The sequence below is a fragment of the Oncorhynchus mykiss genome, chromosome 19 (assembly GCF_057628025.1).
Source record: "Oncorhynchus mykiss isolate SJ-2025 chromosome 19, ASM5762802v1, whole genome shotgun sequence".
In the NCBI taxonomy this organism is placed as follows: Eukaryota; Metazoa; Chordata; class Actinopteri; order Salmoniformes; family Salmonidae; genus Oncorhynchus; species Oncorhynchus mykiss.
Window position 1 is genome coordinate 23073266 of NC_143040.1, and position 27172 is coordinate 23100437.

Below are 27172 nucleotides of genomic sequence, written 5' to 3' on the forward strand. Positions count from 1 at the left end.
GAGCAAATTATTATTTACAATGACAACCTACACCGGCCAAACCCGGACGACGCTGGGCCAATTGTCCGCCGCCGTGATACAGCCTGGATACGAACCAGGGTGTCTGTAGGGACGCCTCTAGCACTGAGATGCAGTGCCTTAGACCGCTGCGCCGCTCGGGAGCCCCAGTATATACAGCGGGGCAAAAAAGTATTTAGTCAGCCACCAATTGTGCAAGTTCTCCCACTTAAAAAGATGAGAGAGGCCTGTAATTATCATCATAGGTACACTTCAACTATGACAGACAAACTGAGAAAAAAAATCCAGAAAATCACATTGTAGGATTTTGAATTAATTTTTTGCAAATTATGGTGGAAAATAAGTATTTGGTCACCAACAAACAAGCAAGATTTCTGGCTCTCACAGACCTGTAACTTCTTCTTTAAGAAGCTCCTCTGTCCTCCACTCGTTACCTGTATTAATGGCACCTGTTTGAACTTGTTATCAGTATAAAAGACACCTGTCCACAACCTCAAACAGTCACACTCCAAACTCCACTATGGCCAAGACCAAAGAGCTGTCAAAGGACACCAGAAACAAAATTGTAGACCTGCACCAGGCTGGGAAGACTGAATCTGCAATAGGTAAGCAGCTTGGTTTGAAGAAATCAACTGTGGGGGCAATTATTAGGAAATGGAAGACATACAAGACCACTGATAATCTCCCTCGATCTGGGGCTCCACACAAGATCTGACCCCGTGGGGTCAAAAGAACGGTGAGCAAAAATCCCAGAACCACACGGGGGGACCTAGTGAATGACCTGCAGAGAGCTGGGACCAAAGGAACAAAGCCTACCATCAGTAACACACTACGCCGCCAGGGACTCAAATCCTGCAGTGCCAGATGTGTCCCCCTGCTTAAGCCAGTACATGTCGAGGCCCGTCTGAAATTTGCTAGAGAGCATTTGGATGATCCAGAAGAAGATTGGGAGAATGTCATATGGTCAGATGAAACCAAAATATAACTTTTTGGTAAAAACTCAACTCGTTGTGTTTGGAGGACAAAGAATGCTTAGTTGCATCCAAAGAACACCATACCTACTGTGAAGCATGGGGGTGGAAACATCATGCTTTGGGGCTGTTTTTCTGCAAAGGGACCAGGACGACTGATCCGTGTAAAGGAAAGAATGAATGGGGCCATGTATCGTGAGATTTGGAGTGAAAACCTCCTTCCATCAGCAAGGGCATTGAAGATGAAACGTGGCTGGGTCTTTCAGCATGACAATGATCCCAAACACACCACCCGGGCAACGAAGGAGTGGCTTCGTAAGAAGCATTTCAAGGTCCTGGAGTGGCCTAGCCAGTCTCCAGATCTCAACCCCATAGAAAATCTTTGGAGCGAGTTGAAAGTCTGTGTTGCCCAGCAACAGCCCCAAAACATCACTGCTCTAGAGGAGATCTGCATGGAGGAATGGGCCAAAATACCAGCAACAGTGTGTGAAAACCTTGTGAAGACTTACAGAAAACATTTGACCTCTGTCATTGCCAACAAAGGGTATTGAGATAAACTTTTGTTATTGACCAAATACTTATTTTCCACCATAATTTGCAAATAAATTCATTAAAAATCATACAGTGTCATTTTCTGGATTTTTTTTCTCATTTTGTCTGTCATAGTTGAAGTGTACCTATGATGAAAATTACAGGCCTCTCTCATCTTTTTAAGTGGGACCTTGCACAATTGGTGGCTGACTAAATACTTTTTTGCCCCACTGTATATAGTATATGACTTTAGCTTCATTAAAAAGTTATAATCTACACTCTTTTTAATGTGTGACCCATGTCCCTAAACTGATGATTCAACTGAACGTTCCTTCATAACTACTCAAGTTTATAGTTTATACCAACAGAGTTAGGATTAGGAGTGAACTTTTATGCAACCCTAAATTGTTTCCATAACCTCTGCTACTCTCTGTAGACTTACTGTATGGAACAAATGATCCCACTGCTTTAAACAGTAGAGTAGGTTGGAAAGAGTTGTAGCTATTGTAGTAGGAGCCAAAAGGCCTGCAGAATGAATGCATGGGTTATGGGAAGTCCTGGACTTATTGAAGTTTAGTTAGAAAACGGGCCAACCTTCGACCAATCCGACGGCATGTTTGACATTACAGTCCTGTAGCAGACGCTCTTATTCAGTCACTCACGTTCTGCACTCAGCAAACTGAAGCTCGGTGACAAAATACTGTCCAAAAAATACTGCAAATAGGTCACCAGCAAGTCACTTCAGTAACTAGCTACAGCGATCAAAGCCATAGACATTACTCTGAATATTCACAATGCTGAGGGGGAAGCAGAGGAGGAGTCTGAGAATGACCAAAGTGTCTGATATTGAATACAGGCTATGTAGTAGTGTGAAGGAAGGGCATTGATGCGCTGAATCCTAATTGCTGTTAAACGCTTCCCCTCCGTTCATCCTCTGGTTCACACACATTAACTCACAATGCTCGTAGCTACGAAACACACACAAAGCTAATGAACGTACAGTCACGTGTCCGGTTGTTTGGTTGTCGGGGGCGATCGTCGTCAGGCAGGCTCAGGTTGCCGGGGCGGTGGTGTAGGAGGTACAGGGGGTGTTTAGGGGGTCTTGCTCTTTCAGCCATCCAGCTTTGTAATGACACTAAGCCTTCTTTCACCTCTCCGGCTTAGTCCCTGCTGTCTGAGGGAATTCCTCTAGTCTTTCATCTCACACACACAAACACACACACACACACATATACATACACACACACACACACACACACACACACACACACACACATACACACACACACACATGCATACACACAGGCATACACACACACATACGAACACACTACACATACAGTTGGCAGTTTGACCCAGACCCAACACCCCCACTCTCCCACCTTCCTCTGGGTCCCTGTTAGTCCCTCCTCTCCTTATCCCACTCTCCCCCCTTTTCCAAGACCCCCAAACACGCACATACACACACTCACTCCCCCTAGAAACACACACACCTACTAGCCCAACCACTCCATTACAACCCCATATTTCCATCTCCCTCCCTGGCCCTTTGATTGGTCCCATTACTCCATCAGCTAGCACAGCAATCAGACCCCATTACTGGGGCATCTCAGCCAGCCTCCTACTCACAGGACACTGGACCTCCATTACTGCTCTGTAGCTCCAAAATGGCCACCACAACACAGGTTCAGTCCTTTAGTCCACCTACTAGGACACAGATAGGACACTGGACCTGTGTTACTGCTCTATAGAGCCAAAATGGCCGCCACAACACAGATTCTGTCCTTCAGTCCTTTAGTCCACCTACTAGGACCCAGATAGGACACTGGACCTGCGTTACTGCTCTACAGAGCCAAAATGGCCGCCACAACACAGGTTCTGTCCTTCAGTCCTTTAGTCCACCTACTAGGACCCAGATAGGACACTGGACCTGCGATACTGCTCTACAGAGCCAAAAAGGCTGCCACAACACAGTTGTTTTGTGATATGTACATTTTTAAGTTGAATGCATTTGGAACTATCTACATTGGTCAGTCCAAAATGACTTTTTGAATTCTTTTTTATTTTACCCCTTTTTCTCCCCAATTTCGTGGTATCCAATTGTTGTAGTCTTGTAGTCTCTATCTTGTCTCATCGCTACAACTCCCGTACGGGCTCGGGAGAGACGAAGGTTGAAAGTCATGCATCCACCGATACACAACCCAACACTGCTTCTTAACACAGCGCACGTCCAACCCGGAAGCCAGCCGCACCAATGCGCCGGAGGAAACACCGTGCACCTGGCCACCTTGGTTAGCGCACACTGCGCCCAGCCCGCCACAGGAGTCGCTGGTGCGCGATGAGACAAGGACACCCCTACCGACCAAGCCCTTCCTAACCCGGGCGACGCTAGGCCAATTGTGCATCGCCCCACGGACCTCCCGGTCGCGGCCGGTTACGACAGAGCCTGGGCGCGAACCCAGGGACTCTGATGGCACAGCTGGCGCTGCAGTACAGCGCCCTTAACCACTGCGCCACCCGGGAGGCCCGACTCTTTGAATTCTGTCATGGAAATAAATGTATTTCCTGTTACCAAGTAATTTACGGCTTCTTTGCCTTTAGTTTTCCATGTGGCCCAATTTATCGGTGAATTCTGAAAGGTTATCCAAGGAGTGTTCCATAAGGTTGTGTTTTTAGGGAGTGATATTTTCATTTTCCTCCATGTGGTTATAGTGTTCTTAACTATACTGTTAATGTTGTTGTAATGACATCCTTGTCGTTGTTAGTCTCTGTATTCTTCCCCTGGCCACAGGAAGTGTGTCATATATCACAGTACAATGGCAGCGGGCACACTACCCTTCTTCTCCTTCCCTCCAACTCTCCCTCCTTCATCCCTCCTTCCCAATGTCCTCCGTCACCACATCCATCAAATTACCAGTCATCCCTCTCTCTAAATCCCCAGGGCTTTCACTAGGCGAGAACTTGAGCCCTCACAACAGCGGCGTGTGTGTTAGCGTGTGTGTTAGTGTGTGTGTTAGCGTGTGTGTTAGTGTGTGTGTGGGTCTCGTGCGTGTCACCACACTACACACCCAGATCAAACACACTGACTAACAGATCCCTCTCACTGTCAGATTGCTGTCCAGATATTTGTTTCCTTCATATGCATCGATTTATTTCAAATGCGAGCAGCTTCTAGTATTTCTCCCTCTGCAGTGATATCTGAATCAGAGCCTGTTGTGCTTTCTGGTTTATATCACACATGCATGTACACACAGAATGATTCTGCCCCCCCCCCCCCCTCCCTGGATGGATATGTATGAAGTGTTGGCCAGCAGCAGTTAAGTGATAGATGACCACATCACAGCTTTCTCCTCGTAGACTATCATCACCACACGTCTTTCATCAGACATCTCCTCTTACGTAAGGCCGCTAGGAATCCAGGAATCTGTCAGTCGCTCGACAGTTTAGGAGGGGAAAGAGAGAGAGGAGAGGGAGAAGAGAGAGATGAGAGGGACAAGAGAGAGAGGAGAGGGAGAAGAGAGAGATGAGAGGGAAAAGAGAGGGAGAAGAGAGAGATGAGAGGGAAAAGAGAGAGATGAGAGAGAGGAGAGGGAGAAGAGAGAGAGGAGAGGGAAAAGAGAGAGAGGAGAGGGAGAAGAGAGAGATGGACGAGATGAAGCCACAGCTTTCGCTCTTTTTTTCCTCCGTCAGGCTGTTCCCTCCTTTCAACTTCCTGTCTGCCGGCTTCAAAGCCCTGATTGGCCCTCAAACACTTCCTGTGTCGACGATGTCTTCCTTCCTGTGTCACAAACACCAGTGTGTTATCTAAGTGGACTCACAACTTGACACTCCCCCCCCCCCCCCATCTCTCTTTTACTAGTTTTTTAAATCCCCCTCTTCTGCCTAGCCAGCCTCTTCTCTATTAGGTGTGCAGGTTCAGATAAGCATAGTGTTTGGCAGCCATTATTATGTCCATCCGGCATCTGCAACCACGGCAGGTCTCTCAGGGGAAGCAGTGATGTCTGTAATCTGAAAGACAGCATTCATGGACAGGGGAAAAAGAAGCACTCTGCTTTCCGAGTTTGCCACTACCCATCTCACCCCGTCGACTCCAGACATCTCTCACACAAACTCATTCTCAATATTTCATTCTCTGTCATTCCCTTTTTCCTGGTCCTGTGTGTTTTGGCAGCACTCTCACACACATGAAACTACCTAAAGGCAGTAGGAGGCAGGTGTTTTTATACACACACACACACCTTTTCTCTCATAGCCTACATACACACATATTCTCCCGTGTCCTCGTACCGACCAGCTCGTCTCTGATTGGTTGGGAGCGTGTAATGTGGTGACGGAAGACCCTGGAGTGGTGAAACCCTGTGATGTACACCCCCCTTCCTCTGGGCCTGTCTCCCCCCCCCCCCCCCTCTCCCCCCCCCCCCCCCCCCCCCCTCTCTCCCTCCATCTCCCCCTCTCTCTGTCTCTTACTCTCCTCCTTTCATCTCTCCTTATCAGGCCTATTCAGAGGCCTGTGGTGCTGTAGCTCCAGCAGCCAGCTCAGCAGGTGGGCCTCACTACCCACAATCCCACTGGAGTCCTTGGCACCTGGGGAAGCCGGGGGCGCCTCGTTCTCATTCCCCCATTTTAAACTCTCCCCCTCTCGGTCCCTTTCCTCGGCCGCGTCATTTATTGTACTGTCTCACTTTAGTGAGCTGTTATTGTTTTCCAATTATTGTGGGTTGAAAATCAGACAAAAAAACTCTTGGTTGGGTACAATGTTTTACCAGTCCATTGGTTGTGTTGATGTCAGAAGAGCTGGAGACAGTCAAACTCTTTCAGAGACCAAGCAAGCACCACAGGGAAGCTCTTATAGCCATTACCTAGATTAAATTCTTATAGCCATTACCTAGATTAAGCTCTTATAGCCATTACCTAGATTAAATTATTATAGCCATTACCTAGATTAAGCTCTTGCAGCCATTACCTAGATACAGTTTTTATAGCCATTACCTAGATTAAACTCTTGCAGCAAATACCTAGATTAAGCTTTTATAGCCATTGCCTGGATTAAGCTTTTATAGCCATTACCTAGATTACTAGATTAAGCTCTTATAGCCATGACCTAGATTAAGCTCTTATAGCCATTACCTAGATTAAGCTCATATAGCCATTACCTAGATTAAGCTCTTATAGCCATTACCTAGATTAAACTCTTATAGCCATTACCTAGATTAAGCTTTTATAGCCATTACCTAGATTAAGCTCTTATAGCCATTACCTAGATTAAGCTCTTATAGCCATTACCTGGATTAAGCTCTTGCAGCCATTACCTAGATTAAGGTTTTATAGCCATTACCTAGATTAAGCTCTTATAGCCATTACCTAGATTAAGTTTTTATAGCCATTACCTAGATTAAACGCTTATAGCCATTACCTAGATTACTAGATTAAGCTCTTATAGCCATGACCTAGATTAAGCTCCTATAGCCAATGCCTAGATTAAATTTTTATAGCCATTACCTAGATTAAACTTTTATAGCCATTACCTAGATTAAGCTCTTATAGCCAATGCCTAGATTAAGCTCTTATAGCCATTACCTAGAGTAAGCTCTTATAGCCATTACCTAGAGTAAGCTCTTATAGCCATTACCTAGATTAAGCTCTTATAGCCATTACCTAGATTAAGCTCTTATAGCCATTACCTAGATTAAGCTTTTATAGCCATTACCTAGATTAAACTCTTATAGCCATTACCTGAATAAAGCGTGGACAAGCATCTAGTGTGAAATACCAACCTACTATGGTGTTTATCACAGAAAGACAGGCGGGAGAAGCAGTGACAAGGATTATTATGGGAAATACATTTTGGTTAATGACTATTGACCAGCACTGTACCGGATTGGACAATAATCACACACATTTTGTTCCACGCTTTTACACACGCTAAAACACACATGGGTTGCAGTTTTTTTCAATTAAATCAATAGATCATCTACACACACAAACACACACATACAACACACACACACTACACATGCTACACACACAGCACCTGGCCACTGTGGTGTTTTCCCTGGTAGGTCAGTCCAGGGCCTAACTGATTGAGTCGTTTTCCTACCCAGGACCCTGTTCATTTGTTATTGTTGATTTCCCCTCACACACCAAAAGGAGATGTGGTGTGTTTACAAATGCGCACATACACACACAAACACACACACACACCCGCACACCTAATGCTTTCCTGCTAGAGAGGAATATAGGGGTGAAGGGTGACTAGGGCAGAAATCCCACCTGAGAGTGGGGGGGGGTGTGTGTGTGTGTGTGTGTGTGTGTGTGTGTGTGTGTGTGTGTGTGCAGAGTTCCATGCAGGCCAGACGTTTGGGTTGCTGTACCCTATCAGAAAGAGCCACGGTTTCTAATCAATCTATTTTTGCCAAACCACTCTACAAACTGTGTGGATGGTCTCTCTTTCCAAAATGAAACTTTTTCCTAGAATAACCGCAGCTCCACGTGCCGTGTTCCTCGTTTGAGTCCTGGTGATAATCAGCAATATTCTGTAATATTCCATTATGTTCCTACTGTGAAATATATGTGTGTTGACTGTGGTAGGGCAGGGCCCGTGATGTCTGCCTAACTAGCACGTTGATTTCATTGGCATCATTAGCAGTCATAGCCTACTAAACACAGATAAATACAACTCAAAACATGCTATTCTGTTCTTTTAAATAAATGGTCTTCTATAATGTTTTTTTATGACCTTCCTAAACTAAATATGAATGGATTTCTTTGATTGTTAATATTACATGGATGTATTAGACTGGCTATTAGACTATTTAACAGGCTATGCTATGCTAGGCTATGCTAATGGCGCTTTGAGGATGAAATGCCCAGAAACCTTTTTTTCTATTTTATTATATTTGTCTCAAAGGATTGCTAGAGTTTAGAATACACATATTTAGGATCGGTGGGTTCAAGGTTTTCAGTGAAATGAAGTTATTGAAATGACCGAATGTAAAACGTCCTGATTGACCGTCTGAGCCGTTCTAGTGTTAACGGCTTCAATGTCAAGGCCAGCGCCTCAAAGAGCCATGGCTGGACATGGAATAGAATATAACTGTAGTGTCCATCCATGGACAATGCACTGCAGTCCTCAGGAAAACAATACTCTTCCAATCCTTTTTTATTTGCATTTACAATCAACCCAAACACGTTGATGTTGTGGTCTTCCGTTTAACCATGATGTCAGCTTCCGTATTGTAAATATTTAGAGCGGTCCGGGTTCCAGGTCTAATCTCCATCACAGTGCATTATGCTGATTTTCTCTGACACGCCCCCAAGACGGTTATCCTCTCGCTTTCTCTCCGTCTCAATGATGGAAAATGTGTACGAGCATATTTTACCGTCTCTACTCGTTCGCGCCCAGACACACACAAACACACACTCGTTCATAATGCATGCATTCAGGCAGAACCAGAGGATTATATTAACCCCTTGTTACCCTGATGTTGTAATTCCCCATATAGACCTATTGCATTGTTACACTAATGTGACCGTGTCCGTGGTTCCTAAGGGAGGAGTTACTGTTCATGTCCATTAGGGACGCAGCCCATGTTCCCAATTACTCTGCTATAGGAGTTCAACTCCTGCAGAACATCTCTCAGAGGAGACTAAACCATATGTTTAGCAGCAGGTGGGGATTGCTACCTGTATTAATATACAGTATGTGCTTTCTCAGCCCCAATCCGTCTTTGTTAGGCCACTCCAGCACACACACACACCACTATCCAAACCGCTCCACAGTCCCAATCACCCAATCACATCATCTTTTCAAACAGGCACAGCGCTGAGCCGCCCGCCCTGCTATAGCTAACGCTAGCTCCACTCAGCACAATCCATCGCAGCCGCTACTGCTATCGCTAACCGCTAACTCCGCTCAATCAGCTAATCGATGAAAGCTCCTGGTGATCAGAGGGCGCTAGGCGAACTAGCTACCTGAGATTTAGGGGGTTCAGCTGGGGGTTCGGTGCTTGGCTACTGTTGGTTTGGGGTTCGGGCTGGCGGTGCAGACCCTCGTTGTGCGGGTGCTCACTCACAGAGGGGTTTCTCTCTAAGATGGCGTCATTCATCTCGCGGTTAATAAACCTAGCAAGCGGCAAAGCGGGCTTTGCAGAATTCCAATATGTTGCCCGACGTGAATAATTTAAGGCACACAGCGTGACGCCATCCTTTGAAGTACTTTCTTTGAAGCAAAAGCCCCCCTTTTTCCTCCTATCTTCTCCTCCATCCATCCCTCTCTTCATCTCTTCCCCCTCTCCATCCAAAATAACTACACCAAGACTTGGTCCTGTTTGCACTGCCTTTTGGTTCCCAGTGGAATAACTTTGGTGACGCTGCTTTTAGTTGTCCTCTGTAAGAGGAAGGGTTCTCTCCATCCCCCTCCTTTCTCACTCACTCTATCTCTCTCTCTCTCTCTCTCTCTCTCTCTCTCTCTCTGTCTTTCTGTCCTCTGAGTTCTGCTAAACATACTAAAGAGCGAGAAAAATAAAAAGAGAGGAATGAGAAAGAGAGGCTGTGGTTGAGGCGTATTTGCGAGCTCTGAAGATGACAGCAGTTTTGGGAGTTGTTATTTCTGAATGACCCAACCATCCATCCCTCATTCCACTCGGTCTCTTGCTCGCTCTCTCTCTCTCTCTCTCTCTCTCTCTCTCTCTCTCTCTCTCTCTCTCTCTCTCTCTCTCTCTCTCTCTCTCTCTCTCTCTCTCTCTCTCTCTCTCCTGCTATTTCTCTATTTTCTTCACTCTCTCTCCCTTTTGTCTCCACTGGCAAGCCCTTGAAATATAAAAAAAAAAAAGTTATACTGAACAAAAATATAAATGCAACATGCAACAATTTCAATGATTTTACTGAGTTACAGTTCATAAGGAAATCAGTCAACTGAAATAAATGATTTTCTTTATCTATGGATTTCACATGACTGTGTAAAGATCATGCTGTTTAATCAGCTTCTTGATGTGCCACACCTGTCAGGTGGATGGATTATCTTGGCAAAGGATAAATTCTCACTAACAGGGATGGAAACACATTTTTGCACAAAATTTGAGAGGAATAAAAAACGTGTGTACGGAGCATTTTATTTCACCTCGTGAAACATGGGACCAACACTTTACTTTGCGTTTATATTTTTGTTCAGTGTATATTACGGGGGGAAAATACTTGCATATTTATTGTAGAGTAATACAAACATGGAAAGCTTTTAGTGACACTTTTCCAAATAAGATATCACACATGCCTTTTACAGAATATACACTGAGTGGACAAAACATTAGGAACACCTTCCTAATATTGAGTTGCACTCCCTTTTGCCCCCAGAACAGCGTCAATTCATCGGGGAATGGACTCAAGGTGTCGAAAGCGTTCCACAGGGATGTTGGCCCATGTTGACTCCAATGCTTCCCACAGTTGTGTGAAGTTGGCTGGATGTCCTTTGGCTGGTGGACCATTCTTTATACACACGGGAAACGGTTGAGTGTGAAAAACCCAGCAGCGCTTCAGTTCTTGACTCAAACCGGAGCGCCTGGCACCTACTACCGTACCCCGTTCAAAGGCACTTCAATCTTTTGTCTTGCTACTTAAAAGCAATAGCTGCCTATGTTGTACAGCCAGCCAACCATTCAATCCTGAGACTGTGAAGGGAGCTTGGGGACCTTAAAGTAGGTGTTTGAATGTGTACATTACATCGGTATAATGTACACTGTCTCCGTGTACTTTACATACTTTCATGTTGTTTGTTGTCTGTGCATGGATGTACACTCACGTTTTCCCTCCGTCTGACATTCGTTATTCTATTTCGTATCGCTCGGCCACGCCACAACACGGCTGGGTTTGCCGTCCGTGATTCCCTCCGACCCTTGTCTCTCTCCCGATGTCCTTGATCCAACCAGAGCCTTGAAATAAAGATCAAAGGCTTTTCCTCCCCCGCTCTCCCACTCTACTCCACACCTTGCTGCCTGGTGCACGCACCACACCTCGCTCCGGCACAGATAAAAGACCCCCCCCCCCCGTGTGTTGATGGACAGGTCCAGTCTATTTGATCCACTGTTAGGCCTCGTCAGCAGGGGTGCTGGTCATAAAGAAACGGAGGAAAGTAACAACGTCAAAACAAGACTACATGTTGTAGAACTATAGTTTTACAAATCTTTTTCAACGTGTATTTAAAAAAAAAAAAATCACTTTGTTCTTTATTTTGGTCTTTCTAAAGCCTGGCTGTAGGCTACCCAATGAACTGACACACTGCCTCTAGCATTAGTTCCTGTTGTTATTAGCCAAGCGGTTACCAGAACACCACTCGTGCCGCCAAAGCCCCTCTCCCCTCCATCACCATATCCTCAGGCCGGATATTAAGCCCCAGTGTTTTGGATCCAACACAACCCCACTGGTTACATCACACAGCCAAAATCCATACAGCAGCACCCTCTGCCACTTTCTCTTCCTCTCTCTCTTTATCTCTCATTCAGCCTACCATAGACTGCTCTCATTCCCCCACAGCCAATCAGAAACTATTCCAATCAGTGTCGATCTCTGGGCACGGGTGGGCAGAGTGGGCCAGGGCCTGTAGGTAATGGTACAGGGCGTGTGTTTGTTCCAATGGCCCTCAGGAGACAGGGCATGGCACAGCACAGAGGTAAGCTCAGTACATCCTGGGGGGAGCTTAGTATAACAACATTCCCATAAATCCCCATAATATTCCCAAAACATCCCCATATGTCCCCACAATATTCCCAAAACATCCCCATATATCCCCAAAATATTCCAAAAACATCCCCATATATCTCCACAATATTCCAAAAACATCCCCAAAATATTCCCTAAACATCCCCATATATCCCCAAAATATTCCAAAAACATCCCTATATATCCCCATAATATTCCAAAAACATCCCCAAAATATTCCCTAAACATCCCCATATATCTCCACAATATTCCCAATACATCCCCATATATCTCCACAATATTCCAAAAACATCCCTATATATCCCCATAATATTCCCAAAACATCCCCAAAATATTCCCTAAACATCCCCATATATCTCCACAATATTCCCAATACATCCCCATATATCCCCAAAATATTCCCTAAACATCCCCATATATCTCCACAATATTCCCAAAACATCCCCATATATCTCCACAATATTCCCAAAACATCCCCATATATCTCCACAATATTCCCTAAACATCCCCATATATCTCCACAATATTCCCTAAACATCCCCATATATCTCCACAATATTCCCAAAACATCCCCATATATCCCCAAAATCTTCCCAAAACATCCCATATATCCCCAAAATCTTCCCAAAACATCCCAATATATCCCCACAATATTCCCAATACATCCCCATATATCTCCACAATATTCCCAAAACATCCCCATATATCTCCACAATATTCCCAAAACATCCCCATATATCTCCACAATATTCCCTAAACATCCCCATATATCTCCACAATATTCCCTAAACATCCCCATATATCTCCACAATATTCCCAAAACATCCCCATATATCCCCAAAATCTTCCCAAAACATCCCATATATCCCCAAAATCTTCCCAAAACATCCCAATATATCCCCACAATATTCCCAAAACATCCCCATATATCTCCATAATATTCCCAAAACATCCCCATATATCTCCACAATATTCCCAAAACATCCCCATATATCTCCACAATATTCCCAAAACATCCCCATATATCTCCACAATATTCCCAAAACATCCCCACAATATTCCCAAAACATCCCCATATATCTCCACAATATTCCCAAAACATCCCCATATATCTCCACAATATTCCCTAAACATCCCCATATATCTCCACAATATTCCCAAAACATCCCCACAATATTCCCAAAACATCCCCATATATCCCCAAAATATTCCCAAAACATCCCAATATATCCCCACAATATTCCCAAAACATTTCCATAGTGTTCAAACTGCCCAAAATAATTTTAGGCGCCAGCACTCATTTTAATTTGACTATACCAGGGTTGATATTCTAGAGTGAATATTCAATAAGAAGTTAGAGGTGCCCAATACTGGCCCAATTCATGCACTAAGTATAGGGAGCAGAAAGGAACCTGAGACAGGGACAATGTCAAGGCACCAGACCTGAGAGAATGGAATGATTAACAAGCTGCAATTGTATTGATTTGGTAGCTATTTCCTTTACTGCCGGAGGGGAATAATTGATGATAATGCGAGCAGTAATTAAATAGTTATGTATTTGCAAAGATAAATACATTGTTGAGGAAGCTATTGATATGGGTGATAACACTAATGATACTGTACTTAGTAATTATTATAATATTATTTAGGTACAATATTATAGTATGATTTAAAAGTATTTAATGTCATTTTTTAAATAATGATGTATTGAATAAATACAATATTATTTAATAATTATTGTCATAAGTATTACAATTAGTATAGCTAGTAATCAGAACAATATTCATGTTGTAATTTTGTATGTAGTATTTTCAACACATTATTAAGAGCTTTATTACCTTATTACCTTATCATATATAAGTTATGCGTCCATGAATATGCTGATAATCAAGTAGCTGTAATTATTATTTTAGTTGTCCGCAATTTTTATTGCTAGCTACATAAGTAATGATTTTGATTATCACATTTCTTTTAATCTAGAAATGATATTTTTGTTTGTTTTTATATACAGATGTATTGATAGAGGCTTTTTCAGAATAGCAGTGGTTTGAAGTACTGCACTTTATACTATGCAGTTGGTTTTTACATATCGCTGCTTTGAAAACGACACCTACGGCTGATCCCATTTAACTCCTTTGTCTTTCAACAGTTTTTTCAAATCAGCACCCTGTTGTGTGTTACTGGTGGGGGAGGCGTCATGTTCTTAAATGTGTGGTGACACACACATGCATCTTTTCATCTCCCACGCTGTGTGATCCTATGAAACCCTGTTGAGAGGAAAGATAGAACATACTGTATGTTTCCCATGCCAATAAAGCCCTTTGAATTGAATTGAATGGAAAGAGAGAGAAGTTCAAGGTCAGGCAACACCTACCCAGGGAGCCCCACTCCCATAACACCCTCATCACCCCAGCCCTAACACCCAGTCCCAGCACCATACACCTGCGCTAACACCATTTATCGATTCCAAACGACCACCATTACCAGATAAAAACCTGCCCTCGATCCCAGCACCACGTAAATGAACATCCCAATGATCAAAAGCCTGTAATCATGACAACAGGAGCAGCTGTGGTATCAACCCATTTAAACCCTGCTACATTTCCTTCAGATCACATTCTCACAGAGGTGAAAATCATCTGAGAAATACAATATTCAAAGCCTGTATTAATTACACATTTTTGGTGAAATTGTGTGTGTGTGTGTGTGTGTGTGTGTGTGTGAAGTGGGTCTAATTTTAAAGCAGTGAGTGTTTATTTCCTGGCTGCATAGCTGGTTAGCCTCGGGGCGAGGATTAACAGGAAGTGGTGTTGAGTTTAAAAATGAAAAACAACATTGGCCTGAATTTGTTCTATGAAAGAGAGAGTGAAAGAGAGAAGTGTGTAAGGCTTTGATTTGATTTCCCTGTGGTGATCATCTGGCCAAGTGAAACTGTTGCAACTACTGGGCATTCAGAGTGTTACGTTGATCCCTCGACCACGTTTGCAACACACCAAATCATATTCCTTCTACGTATAAAATGTTATCTGATAATACTTTACAGTTTAAATATGCTTCACCTCCATTTTTGTAATTTGTGGCGAACATGGAAGTTCCGAAATTACACAAATGTACAAAAAGCTACATGTATAAGCCAACAACAACAATTTGCTTATTTTCCGTCAATCTTCCACTCATCACAATGACACACGACTTTGACACAGCAACTAATCTTCCTCTCCATCTCCCCCCCTTCCTCCCCCTCCCTCTCCCCCCCCCATCCAGGCATCCTGTACAAGGGCAATGGTGAGAACGTGTTCATCTCCCAGCAGCCCCCAGTGATCAGCAGCATCATGGGTAACGGCCGGCGCCGCAGCATCTCGTGCCCCAGCTGTAACGGCCAGGCGGAGGGCAACAAGCTGCTGGCCCCCGTGGCGCTGGCCTGTGGCGCCGACGGGAGCCTCTTCGTCGGGGACTTCAACTACATCAGACGCATCTTCCCCTCTGGGAACGTCACCAGTGTCATGGAGCTCAGGTAAGGACGGAGAGAGAGGGGGAAAAACAGTCTATTTGTTGTACTTTTCCTTTGGTCTGAATCAAACCGCTGTTGATGTGGTTTATTTCTTGAAGATGGTTTTACTTTTGCAATTTTCTTGTTTTACCTACTTCTGATGAATGACTAACATGCATATGTAGAGAAAGAGGGATGGATGGATAAATGGAGGGAGGGATGGATGGAGGTGGGGCGTTGGTTGGGTGGATGGATGGATGGATTGAAGGGGTGGAGCTCAGGTTGCCAGGCCCTCAAACGATGGTTTGGGGAAGGGAGATGGGCAGGAGAATTCAGTGATGGATGGCTGGATGACACAAGAGCTACCACCTGATACACACATTGATTTGTTTCAGTAAAAAATGCAATTTAACGCTCACTACATGTGGAGTGTGGTCAGTCTTATCTGGTCATTTACAATGATGAGATACAGAGATGTTATGGAAGGCACACACACACACACACACACACACACACACACACACACAGCCTCTCCTCTAACCTGGTCTGTAGGACATTTTAGCCCTGTTATGTACACACACTGCTCATAAATGACCTTCTCACATTTTACCCTGAGGAAATATATTGTCTGCCTCTTTCTTCTCCAGCTTCTCCTTCTCTTGCTTTCTCTCTTTCCTCACTGATGCTCTCACCCTTCCATGCAAATGTGACCAAACACAGGGCTACAAATCCGCCCCTGTCTTTCTCTCTCAATCTCTCTCTAATTCAAATTCAAATTCAGACTTTATTGGCATGAAATTCAATTTGTTGATATTGCCAAAGCAGTATAGTGGTAGGCTACAGCATTTCAGTAAATACAGTACAATGTGATGAGGATAATGAAATACAGTTCATTTCAATAGTAATAATAATAATAGTACATATAATCATGTATACAAGAACAACACTATTGCTCTCTCTCTCTCTCTCTCTCTCTCTCTCTCTCTTTCTCTCTCTCTCTTTCTCTCTCTCTCTCTCTCTCTCTCTCTCTCTCTCTCTCTCTCTCTCTCTTTCTCTCTCTCTCTCTCTCTCTCTCTTTCTCTCTCTTACTGTCTCTCTCTCTCTCTCTCTCTCTTTCTCTCTCTCTCTTACTGTCTCTCTCTCTCTCTTTCTGTCTCTCTCTTACTGTCTCTCTCTCGCTCTCTTTCTCGCTCTTTCTCTTGCTCTCTCTCTCGCTCTCTCTCTCGTTCTCTTTCTTCCTGTCTCTCTCTCTTTCTGTCTCTCTCTTACTGTCTCTCTCTCTCTGTCTCGCTCTCTCTCTCTCTCTCTCTCTCTCTCTCTCTCTCTCTCTCTCTCTCTTTCTGTCTCTCTCTCTTTCTGTCTCTCTCTCTCCGTCTCTCTCTTTGCCCAGCACACTGTAATGCACCCAGGCTTAACTCAATTTCATTATTAGGCTTGATGGGTAATGCCCAGTCCTGTAAATTAAATTGACTAATTAGAAAAAGAGAGAGAGAAAGAGTGTGTGTGCGCGCGCTTATGCGCATGCATGTGTGTGTGCGTGTTTGCATGTGTATTATAAATGAAAAGTCACTCCGCAGCCTTGGCATATACAGTAATCCCAGCGTCCTGGCTAGTCACCGGGGGTGCTAACGCTGTTGTTTAGGCCCTGCCTTTTCATTGTCAGGAACACAATCAATAGGCCATTATGAGCCTGTTAACCTGGAGCACAAGTCTGGCACGCTAATGCTACCTCCCAGGTGAACCATTCATGCTAACGCAAACACTAGCTCCCAGGTGGACAGCTGTGTGTGTGTGTGTGTGGGGGGTGTCTAACTCTTTGACTGCCTGACAGTATATGTGTACTGTATGTTAATGTGTCCGTGTGTATGACAACTTGTATTGTGTGTGTGTGTGTGTGTGTGTGTGTGTGTGTGTGTGTGTGTGTGTGTGTGTGTGTGTGAAAACATCTCTCTCTTTCTGTGTGTTCTCCATCCTGACTAACCAACACTTCTATTATCTCTCTCTTTCTGTGTGTTCTCCATCCTGACTAACCAACACTTCTATTATCTCTCTCTTTCTGTGTGTTCTCCAGTCTGACTAGCCATCACTTCTATTATCTCTCTCTTTCTGTGTGTTCTCCATCCTGACTAGCTAACACTTCTATTATCTCTCTCGTTCTGTGTGTTCTCCATCCGGACTAGCCAACACTTCTATTATCTCTCTCTTTCTGTGTGTTCTCCATCCGGACTAGCCAACACTTCTATTATCTCTCTCTTTCTGTGTGTTCTCCACTCTGACTAACCAACACTTATATTATCTCTCTCTTTCTGTGTGTTCTCCATCCTGACTAGCCAACACTTCTATTATCTCTCTCTTTCTGTGTGTTCTCCACTCTGACTAACCAACACTTCTATTATCTCTCTCTTTCTGTGTGTTCTCCACTCTGACTAACCAACACTTCTATTATCTCTCTCTTTCTGTGTGTTCTCCAGTCTGACTAACCAAAACTCTTCTATTATCTCTCTCTTTCTGTGTGTTCTCCATCCGGACTAGCCAACACTTCTATTATCTCTCTCTTTCTGTGTGTTCTCCAGTCTGACTAACCAAAACTCTTCTATTATCTCTCTCTTTCTGTGTGTTCTCCAGTCTGACTAACCAACACTCTTCTATTATCTCTCTCTTTCTGTGTGTTCTCCAGTCTGACTAACCAACACTCTTCTATTATCTCTCTCTTTCTGTGTGTTCTCCAGTCTGACTAACCAACACTCTTCTATTATCTCTCTCTTTCTGTGTGTTCTCCATCCTGACTAACCAACACTCTTCTATTATCTCTCTCTTTCTGTGTGTTCTCCAGTCTGACTAACCAACACTTCTATTATCTATCTCTTTCTGTGTGTTCTCCAGTCTGACTAACCAACACTATTCTATTATCTCTCTCTTTCTGTGTGTTCTCCATCCTGACTAACCAACACTCTTCTATTATCTCTCTCTTTCTGTGTGTTCTCCAGTCTGACTAACCAACACTTCTATTATCTCTCTCTTTCTGTGTGTTCTCCAGTCTGACTAACCAACACTCTTCTATTATCTCTCTCTTTCTGTGTGTTCTCCAGTCTGACTAACCAACACTCTTCTATTATTTCTCTCTTTCTGTGTGTTCTCCATCCTGACTAACCAACACTCTTCTATTATCTCTCTCTTTCTGTGTGTTCTCCATCCTGACTAACCAACACTCTTCTATTATCTCTCTCTTTCTGTGTGTTCTCCATCCTGACTAACCAACACTCTTCTATTATCTCTCTCTTTCTGTGTGTTCTCCAGTCTGACTAACTAACACTCTTCTATTATCTCTCTCTTTCTGTGTGTTCTCCAGTCTGACTAACCAACACTCTTCTATTATCTCTCTCTTTCTGTGTGTTCTCCAGTCTGACTAACCAACACTCTTCTGTTATCTCTTTTTTTCTCTCTTTCTTGTTCCCTTCTGCTTCCGCTTTTCTAAGAAATAAAGATTTCAGACATAGGTAAGCCTCAGTAACAATATAACCATGTACCACAGATCCATACCAGTCTTGTTTCCCTCTCTCTCTGTCCCCTGTGTAAACCCTAGTGGCAGCTCGTCCATAGAATACAGTCACTATCTTTATATAAAGGCTTTGGAGGGATTTCAGAATCATTCTAGCGGATTGGCCGACATCAGCTCTCGGCGAATCGGACTCCTTTATCTGCCTACAAACCTGCTGGAACCATCCAGAACCCACTAGTTGTTGTTTTGTACATTGTAAAAGACAACTTAACACTTTTATAAAATCGCTAACTAGCAACAACAACAAAAAACGCTAACTAGCAAAACGTTTTGAGGGGTCTGTTTTCAACTCAATACTTCTCTGTTGTACGGTTGGGGCCCTTTGACAAAGAGGAGTGAGGACGAGACACGGGGTCAAGTCTAGATGGAGAGGAGGAACTATGGTGGTGTTCAGAGGAGAGAGGAGAGGAGGAACTATGGTGGTGTTCAGAGGTGCTCTCTCTGTCTTTGTCCCTGACTAGCGTTGGTTTGCACTAAATCAGGCCTATACAGGCCTGTACAGACACACACGGTACAGACACACACACATACACCCAGACACATACAGACACACACAGACACACACACACACCCAGACGTCTCGCTCTATTTGGGAGTATCATTAAGTCTAGCGTTATTGACTCCCTTGCTCTGCTGAGCTTTGTAAACTGGAGAGACTATTGACCTCAAACCTCCTCAGAGCCATTCTAATGAAGGAGGATCCACGCGAACACACAGTCATGCACACACACATTTGTTATCATTCAATGATGTTTGTCTTTTGACCTTCAGCTTCTTGTTATCTGTTTGCCTCTGTGTTTGCCTCTGTGTTTGCCTCTGTGTAAATCCTTCTTGTCTTTAGCCCACAGTGACAAAGAAACACCTGCCTCGTCATATTTGTCAAAGAAATGGAAAGATTCACCTCAATATGGAGGAGTGGGGGTGTCTGTCTCCCCGTTTTCTTTACTCCTGCCCCGAAGTGACACTCCTTCGTAACCGTTCTCACTCTGACTGAGTAATCGCTGACGACAGATTCATATTCAAAGCCAAGCCTCTGCGTTCGCTACTTCCCAGAATGTTTTCCTGTCTACTTTTACCTGGAAGTGAAGTGGGCACTAGGAGAACAGTGGAGTGTCAGTGAGAGCAAAGTGCAAAGACAGTCAAATGCTCCAAAAGTAGATTTTCCTCCAATGTTTAAAAAAAATATATATATTATTCTGTTTATCTTGGCTATACAGTGCCTTGCGAAAGTATTCGGCCCCCTTGAACTTTGCGACCTTCTGCCACATTTCAGGCTTCAAATTTCAGGGTCCGAATACTTTCGCAAGGCACTGTATATCATATAGGCCTCCCGCTCTCTCTCTCTCTCTCTCTCTCTCTCTCTCTCTGTCTCTCTCTCTCTCTCTCTCTCTGTCTCTCTCTCTGTCTCTCTCTCTGTCTCTCTCTCTCTCTGTCTCTCTCTCTCTCTCTCTCTGTATCTCTCTGTCTCTATCTGTCTCTCTCTCTGTCTCTCTCTGTCTCTCTCTCTCTCTCTCTCTCTGTCTCTCTCTCTCTGTCTCTCTCTCTCTCTGTCTCTCTCTGTCTCTCTCTCTGTATCTCTCTCTGTCTCTCTGTCTCTCTGTCTCTCTCCCTCTGTCTCGCTGTCTCTCTCTCTCTGTCTCTCTCTCTCTCTCTCTGTCTCTCTCTGTCTCTCTCTCTCTCTCTCTCTGTCTCTCTGTCTCTCTCTCTCTCTGTCTCTCTCTCTCTCTCTCTCTCTCTCTCTCTCTCAATTTAAGGGCTTTTATATGTTTACATTGCAAAAGCAAGTGAAATAGACAATAAACAACGGTGAAATAAACTATAAAGATGTAACAGTAAACATTACACTCACAAAAGTTCCAAAAGAATAAACACATTTCAAATGTCATATTATGTCTATATACAGTGTCTCTCTGTATCTCTCGGTCTCTAGCCATGAGTGTGTCATTAGAAACAGCCAGCCTGTCCTTGGTATGAGGTGTCTGGGTCCTTCCCCCTATTTTAAGCCGTCCTAATTGACACCCGTTGATCAGTTGTTGACTTTCATCAATCGCTACGGCAACCGCCGGCGCCCAGCTCACCAAGCAGGCGATGATGGAGCGAATGTGACAGGTTACTGGGCATCATTAGGAGCGCGTCAGACGATAGTGATCGGCAGTCGCATCGCGTTAGGGTCATCCCGGCTGAGGCCATATGCCACTGTGGAACCGTGTGCCCCCTCCTCTAACACTTCTAGTATGATGTACCACAGGCACAAAATGGACGCTGCACTCTCATCTTCCCTCTGGTCTTTCACAACACGAATGCAGCAGCCTGAACCCTTCTGTCATTTTCAGTGTTCATTTGCTTAGTTTCCTTGTTAGTGGTACGGTATCTTTATGTGAAGTGTGGCTGTAGTGTGAGTTCTGTAGTGTCGCAATTCACTGTCCCAAACTGTCAACTCTTCCTCCACTTTGTTTTCCGTAGCAACAACCCGGCCCACCGGTACTACCTGGCGACGGACCCGGTTACGGGGCAGCTGTACGTGTCAGACACCAACTCCCGCCGTATCTACCGTCCCAAGGTCCTGACGGGCACCAAGGAGCTGCTCCAGAACGGAGAGGTGGTGGCTGGTACCGGGGAGCAGTGTCCCCCCTTCGACGAGGCACGCTGCGGGGACGGGGGCGTGGCCACAGAGGCCCTCCTCATGGGGCCCAAAGGTAGGATGACAGAGGAATAGACACACGCACACACACTGCCACATGCTGAAAATTGGTACAGACAACAAAATTATTGACATAATACATTTACAGTGCCCTGTACAGAGAAACACACAACTACACAGGACATTGGTACAGACACCAACAAAAATGCACACACACACACACACACACACACACACACACACACACACACACACACACACACACACACACACACACACACACACACACACACAGAAACAGACACAGACACACACAGACACAGACACACACACACACACAGACACACACACAGACACAGACACAGACACACACACAGACACACACACAGACACACACACACACATTATATGGTCTGGCATATAATTCATGCACAGTTCCCTGTAGAGAAAAACAGACCAGCCCTTGGTAAAAGCTTAAGCACTCTTACCCGGCAAGCTTCCATCCCCATTATACTACCATTATGCTACCATTATACTACCATTATTTTACCATTATGCTACCATTATACTACCATTATGCTACCATTATGCTACCATTATACTACCATTATGCTACCAATATACTACCATTATGCTACCATTATACTACCTTTATGCTACCAATATACTACCATGGCATTAGAACATAACCACACAGACTCAGACTGACAGAAACTTCCCACATACTCACTTAGTATGGCCTCCAACACTCCGCTTCAGGCAATCTGTCAGTCTGTCTGTCCTCGCCGCACCAGCCAGCCCCCATAAAACCTGTCTGTAACCCACAGGTGTGACTATCACACACACACCCCGGCGGTAATGAGGTGAGAGGTGGCTGAGCAGTAGCTGGGAGATTTTGGCAGGCACAAGCTTTTAGTCTAGATTTTAATGGAGAGAGCCTTTAGACACACACACACATTATCTCTCTCTCACACACACACACATTATCTCTCTCTCACACACACACACACACGCACACAGTTGCCTGTTAAACTGCAGTTAGAGAGCGAGTCGGAAGACCATTAGGAGGGCGGTAACGTGTGAGAGAGGGAAAGAGAGAGTAGAGAAATGCAAATAAATGTTAGCGAGCCGTCGCTAGCAGCAGATGGCTTAGAGAGAGAGGGGGATGGAGAGAAGAGAGAGCGAGAGTGTTTTCATTTCCAACATGCCGCCTCTCAGCCTTGCCACTCCTCTCCTATTCTCCCTTCTTTTCATCCCACCCTCTCCACTCAGCATCTCTTATCACCTCCTCCCTCTCTTCTCTCCTCCCTTCCTCTTCCTCCTCTCATTCCATCCTCCTCCTCTCTTCATCTGTCTCTCCTTTGATTAGCTTGCTGGTCATGACGGAATGCGGCAGGGTTTTTTAACACCCCTCCTCTCCCATCCATCCATTCTTTCTCTCCTCCCCCTCCCCACCCCTCTTCCTCTTCACCTCCCCCTCCTCCCCCTCCCCCCCTCTTCCCCTTCACCCCCCCCTCCTCCCCCTCCATATCCCTCTTCCCCTTCACCCCCCCTCCTCCCCCTCCCCCTTCACCCCCCCACCCACCCTCCTCCCCCTCCCTACGGGATCAGCAGTGGAGCAGGTGAACACACCGCCTCAGGAGCGCGGACACTCCTCCCCCTCCATATCCCTCTTCCCCTTCACCCCCCCTCCTCCCCCTCCCCATCCCTCTTCCCCTTCACCCTCCCCCTTCCTACGGGATCAGCAGTGGAGCAGGTGAACACACCGCCTCAGGAGCGCGGACCCTCCTCCGATACACACACTAGAAAGGAGAAAGGAGGGAGAGAAGTTGCTTTTAGCCGCTGTTGTCGCAACCATAGCAACAGTCTGTTTCGCATCCATTTGGATGTGAAGTGAAGATTAACTAACCCCCCCTGCTCCTCCCTCCCTCTCTCTCTCATTCCATCCCACCAGAAACATGGGTGTTTTCTTCCCTGCCTCCTCTCTTCTAGGCTCTCGTCCCCAAAATAGAGACAGTTATGGATTCACACATTTGATTTGATTTTATTCTATTGTTCCTATTTTGGGGGGTTTTGAAAATGGCTTATTTTCCCTCCCCCCTCCTCCCTTCCTCTTCTGCCCTGTGAAATAATTCACCACTAGACATCAAAATGTGAATTATTCACCGGGTGCTTCCTTCTGCGGTGACCTGAAAAATGCCCAAGCCACACTCATACACACGAACACGTTGTACATACACAGGCTGGCAAGTGCTGTGTGTGCGCGCGCATGCGTGTGCATAGAAGTGTGTATGTGCGTAAAGTATGTCTGTGTGAATGTGTACTGAATGTGCACGTACGCAGGTATGTGTACTGTACATCCAAATATCTCAGTCTCCATCTCTCTGCATCTCTCTCGGTACATCTACTTCTACTAAATCTCCTTCCTTTCCCTCTCTGTCCCACTACTCCATGTATTACGGTAGATAATAATTGGTACATCTACTTCTTACCTCTCATCACTTTCCCTCTCTGTCCCACTACTCCAGGTATTACGGTAGATAAGAACGGGTGCATCTACTTCTTACCTCTCATCACTTTCCCTCTCTGCCCCACTACTCCAGGTATTACGGTAGATAAGAACGGGTACATCTACTTCTTACCTCTCATCACTTTCCCTCTCTGCCCCACTACTCCAGGTATTACGGTAGATAATAATTGGTACATCTACTTCTTACCTCTCATCACTTTCCCTCTCTGCCCCACTACTCCAGGTATTACGGTAGATAATAATTGGTACATCTACTTCTTACCTCTCATCACTTTCCCTCTCTGCCCCACTACTCCAGGTATTACGGTAGATAATAATTGGTACATCTACTTCTTACCTCTCATCACTTTCCCTCTCTGCCCCACTACTCCAGGTATTACGGTAGATAATAATTGGTACATCTACTTCTTACCTCTCATCACTTTCCCTCTCTGCCCCACTACTCCAGGTATTACGGTAGATAATAATTGGTACATCTACTTCTTACCTCTCATCACTTTCCCTCTCTGCCCCACTACTCCAGGTATTACGGTAGATAAGAACGGGTACATCTACTTCTTACCTCTCATCACTTTCCCTCTCTGCCCCACTACTCCAGGTATTACGGTAGATAAGAACGGGTACATCTACTTCTTACCTCTCATCACTTTCCCTCTCTGTCCCACTACTCCAGGTATTACGGTAGATAAGAACGGGTACATCTACTTCGTAGACGGGACCATGATCAGGAAGGTGGATCGTAACGGGATCATCTCCACCCTGTTGGGCTCCAACGACCTCACCTCAGCACGACCTCTGACCTGTGACACCAGCATGCACATCAGACAGGTGGGTCACATGCACACAGGGGCATCCACCTGAACACGAACACACACCAAACCTCCAGTGTTTGCTGGACTCACTTTATCTTAATGGCGGCCCTGAGTCATCGTTCAGAGCCATACATATACAAACATGGTTCTATCACCCTTACTATATACATTTGGCAATATACATTCAGTCCATATAGCCTCTTTGATGTAGACTGTAGTAGATGGTGTGGCTGGCTAGTATTGACAGGGGTGTTGTCTCATCTGAGAGAACCAGTGTTCTCCTCTACTGAGTGGCAGTGCCTATTAAAGGCCTAAAGCTCCCCCTGCTGGCCGCTCGCTATACCCCAAACCTGCCCCCAGTCAACCAACACAGCTGAACTCTGCCCTATGGCGTAGATTACAGTGCCAGGGTTGGGGATGATTCCATTTCAATTCAACCAATTCAGGAAGTAAACTGAAATTACACAATGAAAAAAAAAAACATTTTAACTATAAAACTTAAATAATAGCCTGGGTGTTTTATTTGCTTAAATCACTGAAAACAACTGTTGCTTATTAGAGACAGGCTTTTATTTGAGTCTATTTCCTTAGTGCACACAGCTTTTATTTGAGTCTATTTCCTTAGTGCACACAGCTTTTGCTCATTTGCACATTTCCTGCACTGATGTGTGTTATCATTTACACACTGTGTCACGTTTCTTTTGTCTTATTATATCTATAAAAAAAAACTTTCAAAACTTTTCCTTGTGCATTTTCGTCGGTTCTGGCGATTTCTAGGGCTCTGTACTCTCGAAGCTCTTGACTGTTTTTGTGCTTGCCAGTTAGCTAGCAGTTCTCAGTTGTTAGCAGCCAATGGCTAGCAGTTTCTTACGAGTCATTACTGAATTATTAAATGTAAAAAATCAAGCATTAAACCTTGTAAACAATTCATTTCGACCCAGCGTTTATTTGAAAGAGGCTTTTATTTACTGAAATGTGTGCAGTTGCTCAGCTATTAAAAGGGACAGGTGATTATTTGAAACTCGGCATCTAATTGAGGTTTTACAGTTGTTCACTTCCCGAATTGCCAAATTGAATTGGAACTGACCCCAACCCCAAACAGCACTATGGCCCTCAGCCTCAGCTCTTTCTAAGGGCCAAATTCAACTCCAGGTATTTCAGGGTCCGGTTTGGATCTCACTTTATTGTTGAAAGACAGGAATCATCTGAGGATTAAGAGGGAACAGGATGTGTCAATCATAATACTGTTCCTGAAAGTGGCCTCCCCTATTGGAGGTTTTACGAGGCGCTTTTCCTGGATTATCCAATCAGAGTGGGCTATTTTGAGCTTTAGGGAAGCACTGAAGTGGGTTATCTTGAGTGATAGGGTGCTGGTGGTGCTGTCTAGATGGTGGTAGTTTTGTTGATGTTTTTTTGCCAAACTGAGAGAGCCAAGAGAATGTCAGTTTTCTGACTGAAAGTATATTGACAGTGTTCTGAACTAATGTGAAGCATAACCAGTGTGGGCAAGTCAGGTATATGGTGTGTTGTCTCTGAGTCCCCTGTGCCTTCCACTGCTAGCTAGATCAGTGTGTGTGTGTGTGTGTGTGTGTGTGTGTGTGTGTGTGTGTGTGTGTGTGTGTGTGTGTGTGTGTGTGTGTGTGTGTGTGTGTGTGTGTGTGTGTGTGTGTGTGTGTGCCCTGAGCTACCCCTATATCAATCCTCGCTACACCTCACTTCCTCCAATTCCCCATCTCTCAAAACAGACAGAGACAGATTCGCTCAGATCATTCTTCTCCATCTCTCCATCCCTCTCTTCCTTTCTTCTTTGGACTCACTCCTCCTCCTTCCCATCCTCTTCTCCTCTGTCACAATCAAAGAGCAAGGGAGAGAGTCCCCTGTGACAAAGAGAGAGAGAAACACAGAGTTGA

The 27172-nt window shown here is 44.7% G+C and overlaps 1 protein-coding gene across 19 annotated transcripts in view; it reads left to right on the top strand.

Moving 5' to 3' along the window:
• Positions 1-27172, top strand: part of LOC110498654 (teneurin-3) — a 439962-nt gene that overhangs the window by 391634 nt on the left and 21156 nt on the right. For 14 of the 19 annotated variants that reach the window (XM_090210457.1, XM_090210459.1, XM_090210460.1 and 11 more), the window contains 4 exons: positions 15495-15744; positions 19197-19217; positions 21743-21975; positions 25124-25278. In XM_090210457.1, the coding sequence (XP_090066583.1) occupies positions 15495-15744; positions 19197-19217; positions 21743-21975; positions 25124-25278 (659 nt within the window). The remainder of the gene's footprint in view (positions 1-15494; positions 15745-19196; positions 19218-21742; positions 21976-25123; positions 25279-27172) is intronic. The other 5 variants (XM_090210462.1, XM_036954330.2, XM_036954334.2 and 2 more) reach the window with 1 other exon arrangement.